The sequence below is a fragment of the Chlamydotis macqueenii genome, chromosome Z, assembly GCF_036417535.1.
Source record: "Chlamydotis macqueenii isolate bChlMac1 chromosome Z, bChlMac1.mat, whole genome shotgun sequence".
NCBI classification, from domain to species: Eukaryota; Metazoa; Chordata; class Aves; order Otidiformes; family Otididae; genus Chlamydotis; species Chlamydotis macqueenii.
Window position 1 is genome coordinate 41,982,861 of NC_141593.1, and position 24,915 is coordinate 42,007,775.

Sequence of the window (24,915 nt, forward strand, 5' to 3'; positions counted from 1 at the left end):
TGCTTCTCAGGGTGCCTGAATCTTGTGCGTTGCAGCTGCTCTTGGAATGGCCTCTCCCTGCATGCTCCAGGCAAGCATTAATGCAGGCTATTGTGCCACCATCAGAATGCATGCAACCGGCCAGTGGCACAGTAAACCCCAGGCGCGCTGTGGATGCCGGTTGTGGGCCAGGTGAATGGCGCAGGGCCTGTTCCCTGCCCAGAGGCTGTGAGTTTAAGAGATACAGCTGTTAAAAATGAAGGCATTGTCTCTAGCACATGGAACGTTTGGGCTGCAAAAGCATTCTGGGTAAGTATGACTGTGCACTTGCTCTGTGCTTACATGATCCATCAGGCAGATACTTTTGGCCCCTGTCAGAGCAGGGCAATAGGTTTCCATTTGGTTGGACCAACATGGCTGTTCTCATATTCTACACCTTGTGCACACAGGAAGGCTGTCAAGGGAGAGAAAGTGTCCTCTCTGTCTCCTAAGCACTCCATTGCTTTGGTAAAGAAGGGTATGAAGAACACATGGCTTTATTTTAGCAAAGTAATAGTTTGAAATTTCTTATAGTTGATTTAGGGTGCATTTCACCAACTCTCCAGATGATCTAGCATGAGTACAGAGGAACCAGAGGAAACATTTTTTCTTTTGCTCCTTGACAAAGCAGCCTGTACGTGGGTCTTGAACATGGCATATGCAACAGGCCATGTGGCATGCACAAGAGAAGCATGATAGTAAGCCAGCAGAGAAACTGAGGAGCTTTTATGCTTTCAGGCTGTTGAACCATACTTTCCTGAGGCAACGGAGAGACTTGGATAGTTTGAATTAACTTTTCCCTTTGGTGCGTTCAGACAGTTCCTGAGCTTAGGTCAGAGTCTGGATGTTCCTGCAGGGACTGGCAGCGTCTGTCCAGTTGCATGGTCATGGTGTCAATGGGAGAGGAATTCCTACCATGTGTTTGCAGTCTTTGTGGAATTGGCTGTGACCCATCTGTGTACTTTGAAAAACGTTCATGCCACAATAGACATTCACTATTAATCACAATGACACTAGCATTTAAGTGCTTAAATGCAGCGATGGTAACTTTTGCAAACTTTGACTTGTTCCCAGCAGCCAGGACAACATTTTTGCTAAGTACAAGCTACGCTTCTGCAAACAAGTGCTTTCATTGCAGAAAGTATAAAGTTGAGTACTATTCTCAGTGCCCACTACCTGTACAAAAAGGATGTTCGTGTGCACTGTTGTGTACACCAGCAGGCCTTGGAACAGTGATCTCTTTGCCACTGAGCTCCTGTATTTTGTGCACACTAACTTAACTCCTGTCATTTGTTACTTGCCTTTTAAGTACAAGGCATAGAGCTTCTGAGAATTTACCAGTGTCTCTTCCAGCCGTCCTGACCCTAATATGCTAAAATTTTAATTAGATACTTCAGAGTTACCTGGATAGATGCTCTGCCTTTTCCAACTCATTCCGTTGCAGCTGACTACTGATAACCTTTCTCCTCTGTTAAAATCCTGAAAATGCGTTCAGGACAGTGAGCAATATTATGGAAATGCTTTAATTGGAATGTTTTCTTTCACTTCAACAACTTGGTCACAAGTTTGTTTTGCTTCAGTATAAGGGGTAAAAAAAAGAAGGACCTCAGCTACAGTGGAAACTTCAGAAATGAGTGTTTATTACTGTTACTTAGGCAAATAACGGGCCTAGTGTTTGAAACACAAGCAGTGTCCGTGCTAAGTGGGAGGATTTTGGAAAGGGGAGGAGAAAGTGGGCTGCACAGAATGGATCACTGGTATCTGAATGTGTTGGTATGCTGATGGTATCCTTGATTTAAAAAAAAACCAAACAAACGGTCAGTGAGCCTGACTCTTTTTTACACAATGGCCCCTTTATGCTTCCCTGCCAGTAAGTGAGTCTAGATGGGAATTGGACTCATTTATATTGGTGGGGGTTAGCATTTCTTTGGGGAGAGAAGTGCAGCAGGCAGAGGTCCTGCGGTTGGCTGTGTCAGCTTCTATGTGCATCTAGGAAAGTATCTTTAATAGTAACATGGGAAACTAAATCCTGCCAGAGAATGGATGGAACCTAACCTTGGCCTTTAGCTTCTCAAGTAGCCTTGGCACTGTTACACGCTGGGCTCTGGATGAGGGAGGAATCTTAGCGTGTTTCTTAAATAGCTTTTTAAATGGGGGATGAAATACCAGTGTTTTGCTGGAATACTGCTTCCAGCCAACATGGCAGGACTTAAAAAAAGGTAACAGAAAGAGCCCCAGCTAATAAGATCTTTCCTGAACTTGCTTTGGACAAGATACAGACCAGGTGAATCTTCACTACAAAAAGGTTATGGAAGAGGGAATTTAAGAAACTTAAATTTCAGAGGGTGCCCTTAGCTGCAGTTCACATGTACCTGGCTGCAGTTGGCTGGTGTGTGTGGAAAGCGCAAAAGGTACAATGAAAAGTATTTTGCTGATGCCAGTAAGAAAACTGAATGTATCTCGTGGTAGGTATGAACATAGGTTGTAGCCTGAACCGATGGGTCCTTTTTACATAAACTAAGTGATTCATGTACATTCATGTTTGTGTTCATGTATGCTTACATATTCCTGGTTTGGTGTACAGCCTGTCAGCTATAGGCAGATAAATATCTTCCTAAATGTGACTCAGAATAGTTTTCTGCTTTGTTTAGCAGAACTTTATGGTGTTTGAATATTTGTTTGTCCAGTATAGTCACAGTTTAGTCACTTAAAAACCAAATATGTCGATTTTTGAAGTACTTTATGGCTTCACTGCTTATGATTCACCTTTTGAAATGTGCATCTAGCTCTGACACATTTCTGTTGTTTATTTTCACTTTTAGTGAAAAAAAAATAGCTGCTGTTAATGCAAAATAGGTCTAAAAATTTAAAGATGGAAAAATAAGAAAAGTGAATTTTGCATGATTTTGCGCGATTCCTGCAGTCAAACTGCGGGACTCAGTTTTCCTTTTCTGCAAAGTCATGTTTTGTGATTCTTTGTGTAGATTTTTGCCTGTCTTCAGCAGTAGTACAGGTGGTTGAAGATCACATTGGCTGCTACTTTGTGAAGAAAATGTTTTTCTTTTCTTCTTTTTGAGACTGACCATAATGAATTCAAGGGTTGTTTTGTGAAGTAGTGTAGTCTGTGGCAGTTTGGATTGAACAAATTTTAGCCAGGAGATTGCAGCCAGAGGGCTGGCAGTCCAAGAATAAGACCAGGTGAACCTCTTGCAGTTCATTCAGTGAGCTCAATGGGAAATACAGATAGTAGTTTGAGAGACAGATGGGAGTACTTCTTTTTTAAAAAAAAAAAAATAGGCAAGAGCAAAGCCCTACTTTCTTTGTGGGAGAAGTTGGGCTAAGTGAGAAGTGATAGAAAAGAGTGAGGGAGTGGTAAAAAAAGAGGTATGGGAAACTAGGAGGGAAGATTTTTGGGTCCAAGTGAGAAGAGTAGAAGAGTGAGCAGGTAGAGGATTTCTTAAACTGGGATGGGGAAGAGGGAGAAGGTTGTAATATAGTTAAGGAAAACACTATTGTGTAACTAACAGAAAGCATGCCAAAGAAGGCAAAAATCACACCCTTTTCCTGTTTTGTGCTGGAAGGATTGATTACATTTTCAGTAGAAAGAGAAGAGCAGGAAGGGATTAAGATAGGAGCCCAAAGTTGTGCAGAAATTGCTGGGATTGAAGATGCAATATTTAGAGTCATGGAGTCATAGAACAGTTCGAGTTGGAAGGGACCTTTGAAGGTCATCTGCTCCAACTCCTCTGTAAGGTGTTAATTATGATGAGAAAGGTGGGACTAAACTCTGTTAGTTAGAAGAATAACAGAAACAGAGATAGTGTGATTTCTTATCCTTCTGTGGGAGGTGTCAACCTGGCTTGGAAAGGGTGGCCTCTGATGTCATGGAGTGGAACAAAAAAGAATCAGTGGGGAAGTGAATGAAGAGAGGAATGAATTGGTAACCCTATCCGGTGAAAGTAAGACAAAAGGCAGTGAGGAGGGAGGATTGAGAGCTGTGGAGATTGTCAGCTCTGATGAGCTCTGATGAAGTGAGAGAGAGGCCAGATGATGTTTCCCAAAACAACAGTATAAGAATTTCTTCTAGGTCAGGCCGGTACTGGGAATGCATCCTTTGCAGGTATCTTGCAAAGGCTGCCAGACCTAGTCCAGTGGCTATAACTGGGGCCAGAAGGTGCTCTGAGCTCTGTACCAGCAGAGTGAAAGCTTGGGAAGCCGAGTTTTCTCTCCTGTCTAACTGCTGCCAAACTGAAATCAAGCTCTTGCAGTCAGTGGAACTGTATGGTTGTGAGGGTGGTTTGTTAGTGTGGAATCTGATACCAGAAGGTACGTATGTTTCAAAATAATATCGTGAGACTATAGGAAGAACTATATGCTTCTGTTGTGAGAGATCTCCTGCTCCTTAGCTGATAACAGTGTCCTACAGTCATCTGTCTGTTGTATTGCCCCTCACGGAGTCTGCATAGTCATGGACTCCAGCACACCTTTTTAAGAAAACAAAACAAAAAAGAAAAAATCAGAATAGTTAAACTTTTAACTTGGGAGGAACCAAGGCCAGACTAGTGACACCAAAAATCAAACAGCCAAGGCCAAGACATGTGCTTCTTGTGCTACAGCCACTACAGGATCAAAAAGGTTGGAAGATAAGAAATCTTATTTTGCAAAGCACTCTAAAGTGGCACTCAGCCTGGCTCCTAGCTGGAACACCTCTTTTGGCAAAGGTTTACTTTATCTGACCTGTGCTATTCACATGTGTTCACAAGACTGGATGTGAGCACATCAAAGTATACAGTAACAGATGAAAGCAGCACGCAGACTTGACTGTTTCAATGAATACAGTGGATTTCAGTGTGTGCAGTATGTATAATTAAAGTTATGAATACAGAAAAAAAAAAAGGGGCCTCTTACCCCCCACTTGCTAATAGCTGTGTATACAGAAGCAGCTGATAGCACTGTGGATCAGCTCTGTTAAATGAGAAGGATGGCTGGATGTGTCGTGGTCGTGGGTGCTGCAGGGTTCAGCCAGCAGGGAGAGCAAACCTCTTTGCCCTAGCCTGGCTGCTGCGTCCTGTTGCTTTTTCAGCACTGGAGTCATAGAATCATAGAATGGTTAGGGTTGGAAGGGACCTTCAAAGGTCATCTAGTCCAACCCCCCTGCAAGGACCAGGGACATCCCCAACTAGATCAGGTTGCTCAGAGCCCCATCCAGCCTGGCCTTGAATGTTTCCAGGGATGAAGCATCCACCATGTCTCTGGGCAACCTGTTCCAGTGCTCTACAGCCCTCAGTGTAAAAATTTTTTTCCTGATATCTAATCTAAATCTATCTCCCTTTGTTTTAAAACCATTACCCCTTGTCCTATCACAACAGGCCCTACTGAACAGTCTCTCCCCATCTTTCTTGTAGGCCCCCTTGAGGTACTGGAAGACCGCTACAAGGTCTCCCTGGAGCCTCCTCTTCTCCAGGCTGAACAGCCCCAACTCCCAGTGGTGGAAACACCACTGATGGAAATAGTAGGATCAACGAGTCAGTGCAGAATAAGCACCGTGATAGACTCCACAGATATTACATTTGTAGTGTGCATGGAAGTGGAGAATTTTGCCCTTGGCTTGTAGATTACAGGCTTATGCATAGGATTGTATGCAGCTCATTTTTTAAAAATCATTACAGATACTGTCTGATGTTAGATGGCTCTAGTATTCATAGCCGAGATTGTAAACTTTTTTTTATAGAGGAATGTTTCACTGCATTTTACTCCTCCTTGATTTTGTATAAAGTCTATGGAATAGCCATGGGACTGAACACAACTATGTAGCCAAAAGTGGGAAAGTTTATAACTCTTTGAAATGTGAAGGAAACAAGGTGTTTAATAACAGTCTTTCTATTTGGAATATTAATTTTTTGTATTTTTATCAGAAAGAATTAATTCATAGGTCTTAAAGACTCTTGGATATGACATTCAGATATTGTCCAGTTCGTGGCACTGAAACACCTCATTGTTTGTTACCTGTATCTTATGGAACAGACAATGGTGGAGTGAAAATGTAAACTGAACAATAGCATTACAAATGACTCTTCTCTTCCTGTATAGTACCATGTAATTCCTGATGTAAAGCTGTCCATTGCCAGATTCTTGCTAAACTTACTGTGCAGTCAAACTGCGGTTTTGGACTAACACTGAAGAAGCATTTGTTTCTGACTTTGTTATAGTGTAGGCTTGCACAGTGTCATTCCTGTGTAGTCCGTCACTGTAATCCACAGCTCATCTCCTTCTCTCTTACTTAAATGAGAGCCCTTATTGCCTATCTTGTTTGTTCCTACCGGTGATCTTTTAATTTTTTTTTGGATGTTTTTTCACCAGCATACAAAAACGTACATTTCCATGGTAAGCAGAACTATTGTATTTTGGAGAGATAATATCATTTTGATTGTGATTTTGCAGTACAGAATTTTTAATCACCTATACACTTTGTATAAGATAGTGGTTAGCATTTTATTTTATGACATCAGTTCAGTAGTGACTGAAGTATAGAAGGAGCACTGTTACTCTAGTGGTTTTTTTTATATCCTGTTACTGTAGAAGGTACCTGAATTTAATTCCAGTAGTAGTAATTTGCACCTTTGCTAATGTTGTCATATTGTCCTTGAAAAATATGGTATTTCTAAGGAAGATTAGGAGCAACGGGAACAGAAGTTGTTGCATTTATTCCTTCCTGTAGTGGATGGTAAATGGAAAAATCTTTCCATATTTGCTCCTAGTTGCTATACCTTTCTTTGCAGAGCAGCATCTCTCTGAGAGGAAATGTTTACAGTCAATGATCATTTGGCTCTTCAGTGTATTTTTTTCAAGTTTTCTTGGTTTGATCACATTAAAAAAATGTTGGCTTAATAATTTTCCAGTCTTTTAACATGGCTTAATAATTTTCCAATCTTTATTAACATTTGTTTATTAGAGGCATTTTGAAATCAGAAAAGCAGTTCTAGAACCTAAATTACGATTTCTCTGTAGAAATACATTATTGGTTAGAGAATGGCTTGCAGTGGGACTGCTAGATGAGCCAAGACTGAAGGAGCAGGCTTTCTTTGTGTTGCAGTAAGTAGCACAATAGCTGGAGCTACCTGAAGAATAGCTGCTGGAAACAATTTTTAGGAAAGGAAAATTTAGAAAAAAGACTGAAGAATGTATTCAGGAGGAAAAGCTCACTAAGAAGGAGGAAGTAGTTAAAATCTACTATAAATAAGGAGAAAACTATCATACACCTTCCTATGTAACTTCTAATGGTTTTCTGCTCCTCGTTTACTCTTCTGTATTGCTTTAGTGCTAATCAATACAAAACAGCAGTTATTTGGATTTTTTTCTGTCTCACTAATTGAAACTTCTAACATAATTTTATTTCATTCCGTTCTGTAAGAAGCTTTTATTTTTTTAAAAAAGCAACAAACTTTTCCTTTTTTAGGGCCAAACGGATATTCCTTATAGAAAGGGTGCTCAAAGGCCTTTTAGTCCTAGGAAAGATTCAAAGACTGGAAAATCATATTCTAAGTCCATGGGTATGAATGAGAGCCTAGGTAGTGGCACAGGTAATCAGTAGCATCTTTTAGTTGCTCACAGTAATGACCATAATATGTATAAACACAGACATATATATGTATACTTAAAAATACATGTAACATGTATGTTGTTGTGTTTTACATTGTCTGAAGTGCACAAAAAGTGACACCTTTGAGTCATTGCCTAGAGGTACTTCATGTCGTCTGGAATGAATTTGCAGTTTCTTTTAATGAATAGTTTGTAAATGTGCTGGTTTTGAGGAAGCCTGAGGAAAGGTCCACTTGGATACGTAAAAACCTAGAGTTAGAAGCATGCTGTGGGAGCTCATTAATGATTCAGGATGGTGGGTTTCAGTTTTCACTCCTTCCTTTCACAAGACAAAATCTGATCAATACTTTTCTTTCAAGGTCACAAGTGCTCCTTGGTCTGTGTCCTTCTCACAACCCTTGCCCAAGCATGTGAGTGTTCTGGAGGATTTAATTACTAGTTTAATCAAGGTTTCCATCAATAACTCTCAGCATAGCCAACCTTGGACAGAAAGCCATATTAGTACAGGAGGGGGTTCTGCCCTGATCCAGGTACAGGAGGGCTGTGCTCGTGAAGGTCTTCGTGTCAGTCATGAAAGGGGCTTTTCCCCTCCCTTTCTTTCCTCAGTAATCCTCTGGTTGCATTATGGATGGGAATGGTGTGAAACAGTGGTATAGCATGTCTCTGACATTTGATTTTGCAAAGTTTGTAAAATAGAGTTTAGTTGGAGAAAATTAAGTTTCTATCTTTGCAAGGTAAAGGATGTTTCCACTGCATGGGTAATGATACTTCTTAATGTCTTTTGGCGATTTATTTTTCAGAACTGCAAGTGAAAGGTGTATTTAAAAAAATATTATTAATTTTTTGTGTACTTTTTTTTTGGTGCATTTTTTGGTACGGTTTTTTCCTTTATTTAGACTAAGTAAACTTGTTACATACTCATTAACTAGCCTCACTTCCTGAAGTTATATTGTGAATCATAAGGGGAGTACCAGATTCAGTATTTTAATTGCAGGAAAGGAAACAAGTTACTGTAATGGGGGTGGAAACCTTTGTCCCTGTAAAACAGCTTTCCTGTTTTGGGAAACATCATAAGCAGTCACTCAGAAATACAGAAGATTATCTTCATATCATAATACCTTTTGTTTGGAATTGTGTTATGAGTATTCTCTCAGTCAAGCATTTTCTTTCTGAATAGGCTGCTAAAATACAAGTTTGATGCTTTGTCAAGAGACAAGCAGGGCTGCTTATCATTACTTATATCCTTGAATTCTCACATAAACATCATATTACTGAACAGGTGTTCTATAAATTCTATAGTTTAAAAGTGATATTTAAAATCTGTTAAGTAGAATGAGCTGGATGTATCTGTAGGAACTTAAAAAGTTAGTCTCGTATAAATTTTATGTTAGCTGAAAAACAACAAATAAAATTTAGGACATCATCTCTTCCTTTTCCTGCTTGTTAGGAAAATCTGAACAAGGTAATGGTCTGAAATCATAACAGAATTCAGAATTATCATAATAAACTCAGAAGCAAGCTCCTGGAGGTCTGTTTTATTGTACAATATTATGAACACAGTTAATCATACTTGTTGGAACGCTATGGGTTCAAATTTACTGTGGGTTGTAATCTCTAATCAGTCAAAGAATGTCCGTGGTTCACTTTGCTCATTCTACTGACATTGTACTTAATATGACTCAGATCAGTTTTATATATATTCTGTTAATTTTTTGCTGTTCATAAAATGCTCGTAATAGAAAATCTCTTTCTATTGTTTTTTTCCATGAGACTAATACCTTAATGTTAATATAATTTCAAAGGAAAAAGCTGTTCAGTGACTCATGTTAAATATATTGGAGAGAATTTGTGTATACATGTATGTATAAATGTTCAGCTACACAAGTTTTCAAGCAATATAATTTAAGTAGATGATTTATGTTGAGCCGTACCATGTGCCTGGGGTTTGCTTTTATATATTTCTTATTTTTAGACATTTATCTCTACATTGAATTTATAATGTATGCCCAGGTCTGGTGGCCACAGATCTGTCGCCTTTGCATGTGATGTTAATTTTTTCATGTTGCGAAGAATACTTAGCACTAATATCTAAAAACTCAGGACAGAGATGCTTGAATTTGCAAATCTTTTCTTTATGTTCATTGTGGTGCCTCATGCTGAACTACCTTGGACTAGAACAGAACCAGATGTGGAAAACTTGTTTTGCTACATTGGTACCTCCTGCCTTACAGGAAACAGCAAGGGAATGGCAGGGTCTCTGGCATAACAAACAACAAACATCTTGCAGAAGCTTTAAGCAATGCAATTTGGTTAGAGGTTAATTTCAGTACTGGGAGTAAGGAGTAGGACCGGGTGCTGAACAAGCTATTTTGATGGTAGGTCTTCTGAGGATTTTAATGCAGTGAATTACTGACTTGGCTGTTAATGGATTGGTTTTTTGTCTGTGTGTGATCCCCAGCAAAAGCCCCAGATAAAAACCATAAACCCCAAGCAAAAAAAGGGGTTTATGGCATTATGACTAGTTGTTGACCCTTGACTTCAGTGAGGGCTGTCTGTACATAAAGTTAATCTTTGCAGGCCAAAGATATGCACTGAGAAGAATTTGGCCAGTGACTGAAGAATATCTCCTCACTTCTTATCATAAAGCATGATATTACAATTATTTAATAAATATTTTTAAGCCACATGTGTTTCTATAGCTCTGAAACACATGTACAAGCTGTGTCTGGTAGGGTCTAGTCCAAAAAATATCAGTTAATGGTGACAGCCCTCATCATGGTACAGATTGTTCACTGTGAAAAATGTGAACTAAAAACAATCTAGAAGTATCACAATGGATGTTTCCTCTCCTGCAAAGTAGGATGGAAAATAAAGCAATTTGTGAAGAAATATAAATATAAGAAAAGACTAGAATTGGCAATTGCAAACCAAACCCTTGACAATTGCATTAATGGTAATGCATTCCGTTCCAGTTCATGGTGAAGTAAAAGGAGTTGGTCTGGTAGATCAAATATGGCTTTCATTGCAAGACTGCGACAATGAAGGTGAGATGATAAAGCTATTCAGACTCCTAACCTATAAAGAGCAAAGACTGTAGTTTTTTTTAAATATACTTGGTAAATTTACAGAATTATTTATTCTTAGAATATATGTAATTATAAAATGCTACATTTATTTTTCAGTTATATTTCTGGGATGTAGCTGTCCTATTATGTATATGTATGTGTACATGTATCATACATTTTTGGTAAAAAAAAATATATGCAGTCAAAATTGTGAATAATTAATGATGCATGTTAGGTTCCCTTATGAATCTGGGAATTTTTTTTTGTGTAAATGTCAGGGCTTTGAACAGGGCTTGAAAGGGATTTTATTCTAATGAAATATTTGATAAATTGAGATGGACTAAGTAACAGTGTGAGAATGTAACTTGCTGTTTTGTTTTGCTCATCACAAATACATTGTGAAGTAATTGGTAAGAATCCATTTTGTCTGAGCAAACCCTGCTGTATATCTACGGAAAAGTCCTAAATGTCATGTTTAGACTAGTGTCTTTAGTTAAGTGGGGTCTGGGCTTTTGTTTTTTTAAGTTTGCTAATATGTTTTCAATCGACATCTTATTTTGCAGTCGAGATGAGTAAAATCACAAGAGCTCTCAAGTAACCTGTTAATTCATTTTTCAGACAGAATGTCAAAAATTGTTTTCTGTTCCATGAATATTGATTCGTGGCATTAAGCTTAAGTAGTTAGAACTGGCCGAGTTCCAGGCTTTTGTGTCCTGCATTAACAAAATTGGTACAATTATTTTGAAAATTATTAACCAATTGCAAAATTAGCGTGCATTTCACATAACTGACTCACCTGTGCCATTGTACTTCACGTAATCAGAAATAACTAACTTCTGTATTATCTGTTAAGTGATCTCCCTGGAGAGTAGGCACAGTGTGTGGTTTGCATGTACTATATAATTTCACTTGGTTCTGGGGCAAAGCACAGCAGTGTTTGAGGCTACCAAGGTACTATCAAAGCAAATGGGGCTAGGGTACATTCTCTGGCCCTTAGGGAAAGGCATAGATCATGCCCATACATTTAAAACTTTATTCTCCCTCATTCCTCAAATAAGGTGGCCTCAACAGTGTATTGCAGATAATTCCTTACCCATGCTCTCCTTTGAACCATAGTGGGACATTGTCTCGGAGAACGCTGTTTATCTTCTATAGATTAAATAATTGTGGATAAAAAAAAAGATACACCCATGCTCACGCCGGGGCTCTGGCCATTTTTTTATTGCTGACACAAATGTGACCTGAGCCTCTTTGTCTTTGAAGTCTTTAGCTTAGTAGATGGGCCTGGAAGCAACTAGTCTTGCACATCCCATTTACACTAAAGAGTTTTTGGCTTCTTAACCACTGTTTGGATCTTCTTGTGTGTCTGTTCCACATCTGAATTCACAGAATTACTCTGGTAGGGTGGAGTAATTCGAGCTCTAGTGTACAGCAGCCTTGCACCAAGTAAGTCTGAGTTTATTTTCTGGGAGGAAGTTGTGGAGGTGGGGATGAGATGGGAACCCCATCTTATGAAAGGAAGGCAGGCATAGGCCCTATTGCGGATTCTTTCTGTAGCGGCAGTAGCACAAGTGGAGAGCACCACCTTGGCTGATGCTGACAGTATCATGACCAAAGCATTGCTGGGTTCCATAGACTTCTGACCTGTGATTGTTTCAGGCTGAGACCTGTTTGGTTTCTGGAGCCCAAAGGTAGGCAATCATTCTGTTTGCTTGACCAAAGAAGAGCCAAGTATATTGGTTTGGCTGTTTATTGATTGAAAAGGCAAGGGAATTTGACTGTGAAGACTGAGGAGTCTGGATTTCTTAAATAGTGCCTTTCGGGGGAATTTTTGCCAAGTAAAGCATCAATCTCTCTTCTTTCAGAAGAAATCTCTTATTTCAAATGCATGTCAAATGCATGTCAAGAATTTTCTTAACCTTAATATGGCTACAAGACCATTCTTGCTGTAGAAAGGGAAATTCAGAAGGCACACCTCGTCAATGCTAAAGAAATAACTGAGCAATACCACCGTTCGTTTCCTGGTTCTGTCCCTGCACAGTTATATGACAATAATATGTTTGGGACTGGTTTTCTTTAGTTAGGTAACAGGACAGAAGCTTGTTCCACTTGCACAGAGAGGGAAAGGGTATTTCTGTTGCTGTTCCACAACGTGGAAAGTTATGTTCCTAGTGCATCAGCGGTAGCAGACAAATAGGGTTCAAATAGGATATATAGCATACTGTGTGCCAGACGTGGATGAGAAACCCAGCAGCTCCAGTTGCAGGAACACAGTTCCAAGTAAGAGAGCAGCCTTATTCACTTACTTGCTAATAGCCTCCCCTGGAAGTTACGGCAATAAGCAACTAAACATGGTATCCGTTATAGACTCATGTCTAATTTATTTCATGTTCATTAAGTTTATAATTATATAGTGTCATTTAGTAAAATTGTTTACTTTCTTCCATGAAGTTGCTGGGTCTTTAGATGGGGCTTTTTGGCTGTAATTTAGGTGCAGTTAGCCTTTTAAATATAGTATGTGTTTTGTTCTGTCAAAAAGTTGCTGTAAGAGGTATCATTCATAAATACAAAAAGTGGGGGCTTCCCTTTTTCCCAAGACCATTTTCCTTTTCCATTCCTTGGTATGTCCTGTGAAGAGTGCTCCTTTGAATGGAGATCTATTTTGTGCTCATGTAAAACTGAGAAGAGAGTGAAGCGAACCAGGGCCAGACTGGAGTAAGTGCATACTGTTTTCACTTTGGCTCTAAGCAGCTGTGATTCAGAGACTCAAACTGCTTCATTTAGTATTGAGTTGTGCGGTATTTTTCCTTAAAAATATTCTCCATCTTCTGTATTTGTGAGGAATCACAGGAACAGTCACAGCCAAAGAGTGTCTTTGGTGTGATTCCAACATACTGCAGTATCTGGGGAGAAATAAAAGTCCCTGGAGCCTTGAAGAGGTGCAGGACCGAAATGTATATAGTTCAAGCTGCCTACAAAATGTGTGTCAGACTTTTAGATGGCTTTTCAGGAGTGTAAATCCAGACCACAGGGTTCAGGAGGAAACATCCTGTGCGTCATCCTTCTCTTTCCTCAAAGCCCATGTGTTGCTGTGGAGGGGGACTGATGTAGATAAGGTTCAGTGGAAAGCCACTGTAAAATTGTCTCTTCCCTGTGTTGTGACATTAGGATTTGTGGTGAGAGATAGCTAGCAGGGCTTTTAGGGTATTTTGAGTTTTTACCTATGCTACCTATGTCTTAATTTTCCTATTAGTAGAGAATTATTGGGGTGCAGTACTTGAGCCAGGATTGTATCCAAAGGGAGCAGTGATCTCTGGCCCTGAGACCTTGAAGTCTGCACGGGATCGAGGAAGAACAGATGCACAGAAGCAGTGTAGTAGTGTTTTTCATGGAGCAAAACAGTAACTGGACTAGCTGGGACTTGGGTCTTGGTGGCTTGCTGTCAGTGTGTTATCCTGATCATTTACCATGCACGGATGATTTGTTTTTAAGGAAGATCATTAATTGCCACACAGAAGTGCTTGAACACTAATGACTGTAAAGGAAGGCAGTTGAGATTAATGAAGTAAAAAAAAAAAAGCATTATTTTATTAGAGGCACTTGGTGATTAGGATATGAATTTTGTAAGAAGTATTCAGACTTCACAGACTCAAGGTGAAATGTCATAGAAAGGAAGCTGGAGAATTGCTCAATAACAGCTATGAGGCCTGTAATGATCAAAGGATTTCATATTGTTGTAAGGCAACAGTAAGCAAAATAACCCCATTATAGATGAATATATATGATATAGTTCCATAACGCTTACTGTACTGGAATAAGCAACATTATTTCCCTAATTTGTGTGTAAAAAACTGGCTTGCCAGTTCTTGTCAAAAAGCCATATATTGGAAATGTGGAATATCTGTTGATCCTTGGAATTATGCAAGCTAACGTGATGTTAGAATGGGCTTCAATATTCAGGTAGAGACATAATGGTTTCAAAGTTGACAGTGATTCTCTTTTTCAAAGGGATAAGACATAATTATGCAGTGTCCTTCATGTGCTCTCATCTTCTTTCTTGTGGTTGTAAACTGACACTTGTCAAAAGTGTGTCTGTGTAGTAGCATTTCTGTATTTTACATGCATACCCATGAGTGTATTAAACACAAATGCTAGGGATGTCGTAAGGTAAACAGACTTTTTTCTTAACAGCTTTGACTTTTCAAGTACTTGCAGAAAGCTTCGAGAAAGCATTCCTTGATATATTGATTGATCTCTTGAGCATACAGCGTTTCATGCGAATGAAGTGTAAAATAACCTGCAGACGTCCAGGTTTGAAAATGTGTGTGCAGATAGTAATTGCTATGCCCTTTCTTATGAACTGAGTTTCTGTTAATGTGCATTTTCTGTGGTTCTATGTGGAGCTGCTGTTACTGCAGAATTCTTGAGTCTGAACAGTTGCTTATTCACACTCGCTCTTTTTCACTTTAACCTGTCCCTGAATTAGAAGCTGTGCACTAACTAGCTCTGAGGACTAGTGGTTTGAGCTTCAGCTTTTAATGTCCTTGACTCTCAGGAATCAATAGCAAGCAAAACAACTACGGCATCAGCAGCAGTACTGTAAAAGGAAATGTCTGATTGATATTGTGCTGGAAGACGTTTCCTTGAGAAAGATGCAATATTTTCTCCCTAGGAGTGTCTAGCACAAATGTTTCATTTTCTACTGCCTGCTTGGAAAATGAGCACATCTTCCAGTGGATCATACTGGGAAATAAAATAAAAACTCCAAATCAGACTAAGGAAAAACAGATAAAGATATTAAATGATCGTGGTTAGCAATGTAGAAAACTGTTAGCCCAAAATATTTTTGGCCTCGAAAATGCTGAGTAGACAGGTCAAGTTTTACTGTCTCTTCGTTCTAAGTCATTTCACACTGAGAACAGCTTTATAGGATTCTATACTAAAGTACATATAATTCTGTTTGACCCTCTTTCTCATTTTATGAACTTGTAGATTAATGAAACATACCATTAAATAGATTGCACGCTGCCTGCAACACTAATGTTAATGACTCCAATTTTATTAAACTCATTTGGAAATTGCATACAGATGGCAGCGTCCATAAAATGACAAACTATGTACCCTTATCTGTGGAGTATAAATTTAAACATTAGAGGAAAAGCTAGTGATAGTGGAAAATAAATCTTTCTAAGATACTGCAGAATCTTGAAGAATTGTAAAGGACAGCAAAACCTCTAAGTTTTGAGTTACTGCAAACAGTCTTGAGGATAATATGATATTGTATTATGTACTGCCTTCCTGTTGTTATTAAGCAACTGAAGCACATAAGACTCTTTATCTTGATGTACAACTTCATGGGGTAGATTGTTTAATCTCTTCTGGTCCTAATTTTTCCAATTAATAAGTGAATTTGGTTATTGGGAAATCTGATCTGGAAACAGAGACTAATGTGAAATTCAGATCCAAAATCTTTTAGGAATCCTTGGCATCTAATAAGTGAAGAGTGTGTCCAAGTCTGTGTGGTTTTAGGTCCTCGGTTTTCATTTGTTTGTCTTCTATACATGCTTTTATCTTGAGGTAAAAAAAAAAAGTAATATTTATGGATGTTGTTAGAGCTTTTAATGACATGAATGAAAAATACTGTCTTAGTGACTCAAGAGGTAAAAGCAATGTTTAGAAATAAAGAAAAAGTTGTATTAAATGTTTATGTTACTGTGCTCTGAAACACAAAGTGTTGAGCCTGGTGCATGCAAAATGTACAAAATCCTAAGAAAAATGATTAATTTCTTCAACCAACTTTCTCTTCTGCTGCTGTATAGACATTGCTCTAATGAGGCAATACATTATTCTTCTTCGTGCAATAAGCATTCTCTGGAAACGTATCCAGGAGCCTCTCCTTGCTTTCCAGTAAAAATGAGGTGACATTTTGTCCTCGTTTTGCCACAGCATTAGCTAGCACTGCTCTTTGAATCTGTGGCTCAGATCCAAGAAGCAAATAAAACTAGGAATGAATTGTTGCATTTAATTTTCTTCTTGAAATCAGAAACTGGCAAATCTGATAAGAATACCTTTTTAGCTAATACAACTACATCTTCTCTTTGCGTTCCTCCCTTGCGCTCAGCAATTTGAGCTTTTTCCATATAAATGACCATCCGTTTAAAAAGTCCAGAGATACATGTCATATTGTGCTCAATTTCCTCCAAGTTAGAAAAAGTAAAAATGTAAATTGTTTTTTGTTTCAAAATACTCTGTTTGGATCAAGACCCCAGGTAACATTCTGTTTAGGATAAACCATATGTACTTGATGAAGAGAGAAAGTGTAATGAAACTTTCAGTTACTCAGCACTTCTTTTGCTTGTGCTTTCCCTTGAATGCTTGGGTTTACATACATGATCTCCAAATTTATGCAGCTTATATGTAGAGACGTATTTGGAGAGAGAGATGTGAGCATATGAAACTTAGTTTTGAATTCAATTAAGTCATCATTACAGGAAACTTTTATTTACTCTGGCAAAGTTTAGGTCAGGTTTGTGACCACGACACCAAGAAAGTTTGCCTGCAGACCTCCAATTTAAGCTCAACTCATCAAAATATAGTATTTCAAATCTTGTTGGAATAAAAAGGGTTTCATACAACTAAAATGTATAATCTTGCTTTGTAAAAAAAGTTCAGAAGTCAACCATGTCATAAATTTTCCTTCCTGAATGACTTAGGTGAAGGCTTATAGGAAACATAGCGCTTGAGAAGGGGCATGATCTAGTTTGTGTGGGACAAGTAGAAGTTGAGCCCACAGATGTGTGACTATTCCCATAACAGTGATATTCTTGAGTATAGCAATGCAGTAGGTGTTACGATGCCATTAACTGCTCAGTTCTGTGTTGTGTGCTGGTTAAAGGAGGGAAAAAATTGGCCTCTTGAAAAAAAAAAAGATCATGTTTATGCGAGGCTCTTTTTCAGAATGAGTTCAGTATGTATAAACATACGGCTTTTTGCTATTATGCTTTTATTTTTATGCTTTCTTCTCTAATAAATAGAAGAGCTAAAAACAATTGTTCTTAAAGGCATTTTATCCAGCTCTCAATGGGAGTAAACTCTTAGGAAGTTACGGATCTTCCATTTGAGACACGGATCTAAAAAGCTCATGGGATGATCAGCTGTGGTATCTCCAAAAAGCCAACTGTAGGATTAAAAAAATCCCTCACTGCTGTCTCAACTGAATCCATATTAATAACGTAATTCAGACTACACTTTCTGTAGTGCATTGTCTTTGAGGGAGAGCAGTTAGACTTAAATTTGATGTCCACAAAGTGGTGTATTGCAAAATCATTATATTTGTTTTAAGACTAATAATGAATACAGTGCTCACTTCAAAACTCTCTGAATGAAGAGCTGATATTGGAAATGAAGGCTACATTTTAAACTACTTACTATTTTCTTTATTTTCTTGGACACATTTGCATCTGAGAGAGACAGATACATAATGTTCCTTTAAAGGATGAATGAAGTTCTGTCATTCTTTATTCAGGGAAGGTGGATAGCTTTTTTTCTCTCTTCCATTTTTATTTTGAGTTTTTTATTTTTATTCTTCAGTGTACTTTCTTCTCCAAGTCTGAGTGGCAGCTTACATAACAGCAGTGTTTTTTTAAAAACTAATATTAAACTCAGAATCCAGTGCCCTGGCAGCAACTGAACCCAAAAGGAGGCTTTGCCTCAACCTGCCTAACTGACTGCTTTTGAACTCTGAGAAGCCAGATGAGAGGCTGGCAGTTAGGACATGAGAGATCATCTTCTAAATACCTACTGCCCGTAATATTTTGCCTCTGTTAGCTCAGTGACTCCAAATAGTTAGAAAGCTAGTGTACAAATTAAGTCCAGATTGTCTGCTGCTTAATGGGTCTTCAGCTTTTTTCTGCTTTCCCTGGAGCCATTTTTAAAAGCACTTCTGTTCAGTTTCTGTGTCTTTGTATTTCACCCTTTTAACTTGTTCCATTTTACCTGTGTCCTGTCAGAGCCTTCCTATCCCCCCAACCCCTCACACCCTACCCCTCACAATTGTTCTGTATTTCTGTATCCTTTTCTTTTCTACATACTTTACCTGGTTGCTCTCCATGTTTCAGTGAATAAAGTCAAGAGACTTTTTTTTTCCCCCACCTTTTTATTTTCTTTCTCTTTTTTTTTTTTGGACTCCCTTCTATTAACCATTTTTTAATTATTCGAATTAATTCTTCTGCCTTCAGTGGGACTTACAGGACTCCCTTGTGGAATTCCTGACTCTTGTAGACAGCTCAGATCCTAGGTCTGAGTATTCTTCCGTACAGGTTGTTTTAGACATCACTGTTAACTATTTGAATTACTAATATACATGGCAGATGCAACTAAGAATATAAACAGATCTATTTTGTACCTATGTTTTGGGTAGTATTGTACACTTAATATTAGATCATCAGTTAACAACTTCTCAAATGAAAATTCAGAGGTGACTTTAAACACAGCAATGTGATACACTGCGATTGCAGCCCATGAGGTAAGGAACGAACTAAAAGGCCAGAATGTTTTCACTTGCAATTATTCGCTTTAGTGTTAAAAGTGTGGTGTAGATGTGTGGTTTTGTGTAAATACATATATCAGTCCCTTGATCTAGTGACCAAGGACGTATGGAATCTCACATTTAAGAAAACAAAATTCCATGGAGGAGATCTTAATCGCCTAGGAAGTTTGAAGGAAAAGTAGCAACCATGCAGTAGCTTTCAATTCTAGGCTAATAAAACCCTGATGATACTTCTCTTTTACCATTTAACCTGTAACTTCCAGACATCCTTCAGAAAATTACTTAGGAGATAACTATTAACTACAGTGACTCAGTAAAAATACTGCAGAAAGGCCCATAAAAGCCTGCCACTTTTGTAGCATGTACAGAAACGGATCCTCAGTCTTCCTCAAGCTGTTAGATGGAGTTTGCAACATATGTATACGGTCATGAAAGTCAATGCATTTTATAGCTGTGTATTTTTTTGTGACATTATAGTAGGCTTTTGGATGTTAATACACTTTGTGATGAACTGAATCTTCAAGGATACAGTTTTGTTTTTTAATTCTCTCATTGTAAATTTCACGGTGTGGCAAAACTATATTGATTCATTTTAAGGTATTTTATACATCTGAGAGGAGGCAGTAGAAGTAGCAAGGACCCAAATGATGTAAGCTTCAGAAAGAGTACAGATTCCAACTATAATCTAGTGTTCCTTACAAGTTCTTAAGACACTCGTCACTACATATGGATATGACCGTAAGAATCAAATTTTCTCAGTGTCAGTCTAGCCTAGAGCCTTCCTGTGTCCCTGTGCAGAAGCCTAGCTGTTCTGACATGATGGTCACTTCAACTGATGCTGTGTTTTTGTGTATGAATTAGCCAGGCCTCTTTGTTTCTTTTTTATGCCTTACGCTAAACCTTATCAATTGTTTCAGAGGAAAGGAATTTTGCCACACCCTTTTGGAAATGTGCGATTGCTCAAAGCTAGCTTGTTCAGCTTCTGCCATTACCCACTTTCAGGGTGGAAGTATTAAGAGTGCCTCAAGGTTAGAACAAGCAAGAAAATGCAATGTAAATGAATTAGTCATTGTTGCTTAATTAATAACAGTCAAATTCAACTTCTTTTGAAACCGATAGCTTAAATCCCATTCATTTAAGGCAAATCAAGATTTGGCTCTGAATTGTTATTTAAAATGCTGTGGAATATAGATACGCTTTCACTCTTTATAAACATTGAGAACTTACTACAGCAAGGTAAAACTCCTTAAAACAAGCAAACAAAAACTACTGATGAAGTTTACATTTGCAGGATAATAGTACAACTCTCACATGTTTTTTCTCAAATGTCATCAGAACAAGTAATGGTGACTGTCAACAGTGATGTACATAATAACTCAACTGCATCAGATAACAACAGACTGGGTAAGACAATGCTGTTCGAGGAAGTATTTATGCTATAAAGTCAGATAGTTGGATTTGACACAGGGCCAAACATAGCCTTCTTTAAAGTTTGTAGCCTTAGACGGTCATGTAATGTTTTGGGGATGGGTGCACAGGATTCCTCGTTTCCCTCAGAACAGAACATCACTCAGGGGTTTTTACTCGTGTTTCAATGTGCCATCATATTTAGTTGCTGATTTTTAAGTTCCTGTTGATATCTAGAAACAATAAATTTAAAGATAATTAGCTAATACTTCCCCCAGCTCCACTGTTTTTCTGCCATTAAAAAGTCACTTAATGACATTGAGGGCAGGAGCCTATTTGGAGCAGGCAGAAAGGATGATGTGCACAGAGCTAAGGTGTGAAACAAAGGTTACAGAGGAACCTGGTGTTGTACTTAAGTAACTCTGTGGTATAGCGGGGTTCCCTTCACTTAGTTGATGGACCAGACCCAAAATAGAGAACTTGATTGTGCCCCTAGACTTGTTCACCATAGGCCTTCATGCAAGGCAGGACACCTGGCTGAGGTTTTTCTGACCCATGCATAGTACAGTCCCTGGTTGGAGAATTCTAGATTTATTGCATTACAGCTCTATATGAATATTTTTGAATGTTAAAGACAGATGAGTAACAACGCCTTAAACGTTTTTAATTAACAAATAAAATGATTGACTGCAAGGTAGAGTTGATGTTGTCATTTTCATAAATTCATGTACAGTTTTTATTTAACATTTTATGTATGCTTTAAATGCTTTTTATGTTTATGTGTTTGATTGTCAAGTATTCATTTGTGTTTGGATTTTTGTATTAATTTTTCTTTGACTTTTTTTTTTAAAAGCATGATTTCTCATATTTTATTTTGTTTCTTTTAGGTTTTGTTTTATTTCATAAGATCCCACTGGATGGGTAAATGAAATAAGGAAAAGATGAGAGAGGGGCTGTTGAGCTTGTGGAAGCTGTATGCTGCACACTAGGGAGTGCACAGTGTTCTTTCCCAGTGAAGTGCCATCTCCCTTGGACTCCTCATTTAGACATTGGTTCTGTTTGGAGAACTGTAGAAGTACATTCAAATCAGTAGCTGTTTTTGCAAGAGCAGGGCGAAGCCAAGCCCTGAGGCAGCTATAAAACTCAACAAAGTCCAGAAATAAGCTATCACAGTTTTTCCTATTGCCTTGTCCTCACTGTGTCTTCCAAAATGACATTGAGATGAAATTACGTTATATTGTTTCCTCTGTCAATTTTTTTTCTGTTTGAACTTAACTGGAAAGATGTTGTTTTTATAAATAATATTTATCAAAGGTGAACTGCAAAGTTGCTTTTATTATATTGCATTAGTGGCTCTGCAAAACTTCTACAAATGCTTTATTTGAGTGTGTGTGTAAAAACTCATTGATTTCAATGGGAATGCTCACGTCCTTAAAATTAAGTTCTTCTATGTTTTCAGGATATGACTTTAAATCCTAAAGCAGTAAAAAGCAGAGCTGGCCCTGCAAATCTTTATTTATGTATGTGGTTCCACTGACTTTACCAGGAAGATGTAGAGTATGAGTGGTATACAGAAAGGTGGCAGTACTGTTCATTAGCTCGTTTGGGTATTGAACCAGTGCCATCACTTACACATTCAGTTAGGTCATGCTTACTCAATACAGTCTATAAGTTTGGGTAAGTGTACAAATCTTGAGTAGGCTGGAATGCTGATTCTGAGCCAAGAGCAAGAATAACAACACTATACAGTTGGTCCTTCAGAGTGTATACTTACAGGCCTGTTTAACTGTTCCTACTTAACTGTGAAGTATTTTTCAGAGTGTGTTTCAGTATGCTTCAGAGGAGACCCTACTCCCTTCTGAGAAGAGTTTACTGTAACAGGTAAAGATAAGTGAAGGCATAAGCATTTTGCAGAAGCAGAGGTTGCATTCATATATATTGCTAGACATTAATTTTCATACTATTTACCTATCAAATCCTGAGTTTATAATTTGATCTTTTCAGTTTAGGGAGTTGTTGTAAGAAAGGTGAAGTTTCTGGGTTTTAACAGCGAGTTAGCTACAAAGACTAGCAGCAAAAGACTGAGACAGATGCTTACATTTCTATGCATTTTGATTACATTTCTGAGCTATGGTTTGATTTTAATTCCTTACAATTATATTTAGTAAAAAAAGAAGATATGGTATTGTTTTGTCTCTCTTGTGTTTGCTTTTCATTGTTTTTGCTTTTTAATTTCAGGCATTTTCACTCTTCCATTGGAACACTGTTGTCTTTTCTTTTGCTGAATACACCATTCCGTTCTTTCTACAATACTGTCTTGACTCTTCTGTCTCCGTATATTTACTCACTTTTTTGCCTTTTAAGACTTAGTCCTTCAACATTTTTCTTGTGCTCTCTTCAGTCTCTTGCATTCAAGTTCTTTGTTCCTGCTGTGCTCAAATTCTGGAAATATCCTTATTAGTCAAGAAGTATGTCCACATTTGCATTCTTCTAGGCCTATGTAGTGTTTCCTTTCGCTTGCCACTGTCTGGGGAAGGGGAGTTGCAGTTGTTAAAATGCTTTCTTCACTTTTCCAAAATCTGTCCCAAAGATGTGTTCTTCTCCCCACATTAAAAAAGAGGGCAGAGCTGGAAGTTTACTGGTGGAATCGTGATGTCTTTGTCACCCTGCACATACTGTGGTGATTTGGGGAGTGATGGCAGCAATTAAGGATATCCATCATAGTTCCTGTTTGAAGTTAGGTATCAACAAGTGTTCTGCTGTTCCTCAGAAACAATGTTAGGAATGTCTGCCTTTTTTTCCTCCTAAGTCTATGTGGACATGTTCTTATATTAGAGAGATACTAACTTTCTCTTCTGCTTACTGTTTGCTGTTTCTCTTTTAACTTCCTTTTAATTATTTTCTTCTCAGACTTCTTGCTTACCCGTGAATCTCGCCTCCTGTTGAGATAATATCTTATGCCATTGAGCTGATTCTAAATCAGTGGAGAATCATTTAGGTCAGCAATATTTGAACTAAAGTCAGTGGAGTTACATCACATGTAAGCTGGATGATGAGCAGAGCTTGACCCAGTAGCCTAGATTCCAGTATTAAGTTTTGCTGGGATTAAATCAACATATTTCAGTTATGTAGTCACAATTTATTGCCAAATAAATGAGATGAGAATCTGAACACTTTTCTTTTGGCAGGGAAAAGGCAAGCTTGCAGAGCTGGAATTTGGCAGTTGATTTTTGAAATATTTAATTTTAAAATATAGTTCTTTCTGATTCATAATATTTATATGCATAAATGTGCACAGTTATTGATTGGGGATTTTACATAATTTTTTTTGTAATTTATTTTACAGCACTTTGCAGTTCATCTTTATAGTATAGGAGTAGTTTTGACCTTCAAACATTTCAGCATGTACTCACACAGTATTTTGGATTTTGTGTAATCATGGAGGTAACTTTAATAAACCACAACTGATTTATGCACCAGTGAAATATATATATATTTATATATATATTGTAGAATATCCTTCTTACATATTTTATACTATATCTTTTATATTAGCCACTCAGTGCACTATTACTTGATCCAGATATTCACAGAACCTTATGGATTACAGCACATGATTTGTTACTAATAATGTCTTAACGCAGATGTTTAATGCTTGATGGAAAAAGCCTATGTGTTTCTAAAATAATTTCTTTTCAGAATGCGGACAGAGCCTTTTAAAGCTAAGGGAGCTAAACTTTTAACCTGGAAATTATAGTACCCACTAGCTCCTGTCTTTCAGCTTGATTGTAAGTGACATTGCTTGTAACTGTAGAGATTCTGATCTGCCCAAGTGGTGTTGGTTTACAAAGGCCTCAGTTAATTATGAATTCTTGACTTCCTTAAAATAAAGTGAGACTCAAACTAAGAATCATGCAGGAACCATTAACAGGGTAAAAGTTACTGAACATCCAGGATTTGACATTAAAAAGCTTTTATATTGTTTTTCTGAGCAATAAAAAAGGCTATGAAACATCTAAAGGCAGAGTTGCTATTTTTTTTTCATTGTGCCAGACATGAAGCTAAAATAAAAGCATATTTCTAATGTTCTGCTTGAAGGGGCTTATTTATACTAGAATTTACTTTAAATGAACATTTAACTTACTCAGAGAAGTACTGAGATAACCTGTTGAACAGTTTGCTGGGCAGTTTAGTTGGAGGACTGGAGAGGACGCACTACTGGGGGTGTTTTGGTGTGAGGCAAGGCAAATCATCCGCTCTGTTAAATAAACCTGTCCG

General features: G+C 38.0%; 1 protein-coding gene across 3 annotated transcripts in view; it reads left to right on the forward strand.

The window, feature by feature from the left end:
- NTRK2 (neurotrophic receptor tyrosine kinase 2) overlaps positions 1-24,915 on the forward strand; it is a 210,728-nt gene that overhangs the window by 73,796 nt on the left and 112,017 nt on the right. The window contains exons 12-14 of one of the 3 annotated variants that reach the window (XM_086769957.1): positions 10,590-10,661; positions 20,566-20,634; positions 21,525-24,721. The exons of 1 other annotated variant lie outside the window; for it this stretch is intronic. In XM_086769957.1, coding sequence (XP_086626083.1) covers positions 10,590-10,661; positions 20,566-20,634; positions 21,525-21,562 — 179 coding nt within the window. In that variant the 3' untranslated portion in view covers positions 21,563-24,721. Of the gene's footprint in view, positions 1-10,589; positions 10,662-20,565; positions 20,635-21,524; positions 24,722-24,915 lie in introns of those variants that run through there. One more of the 3 variants, XM_086769955.1, reaches the window with a different exon arrangement.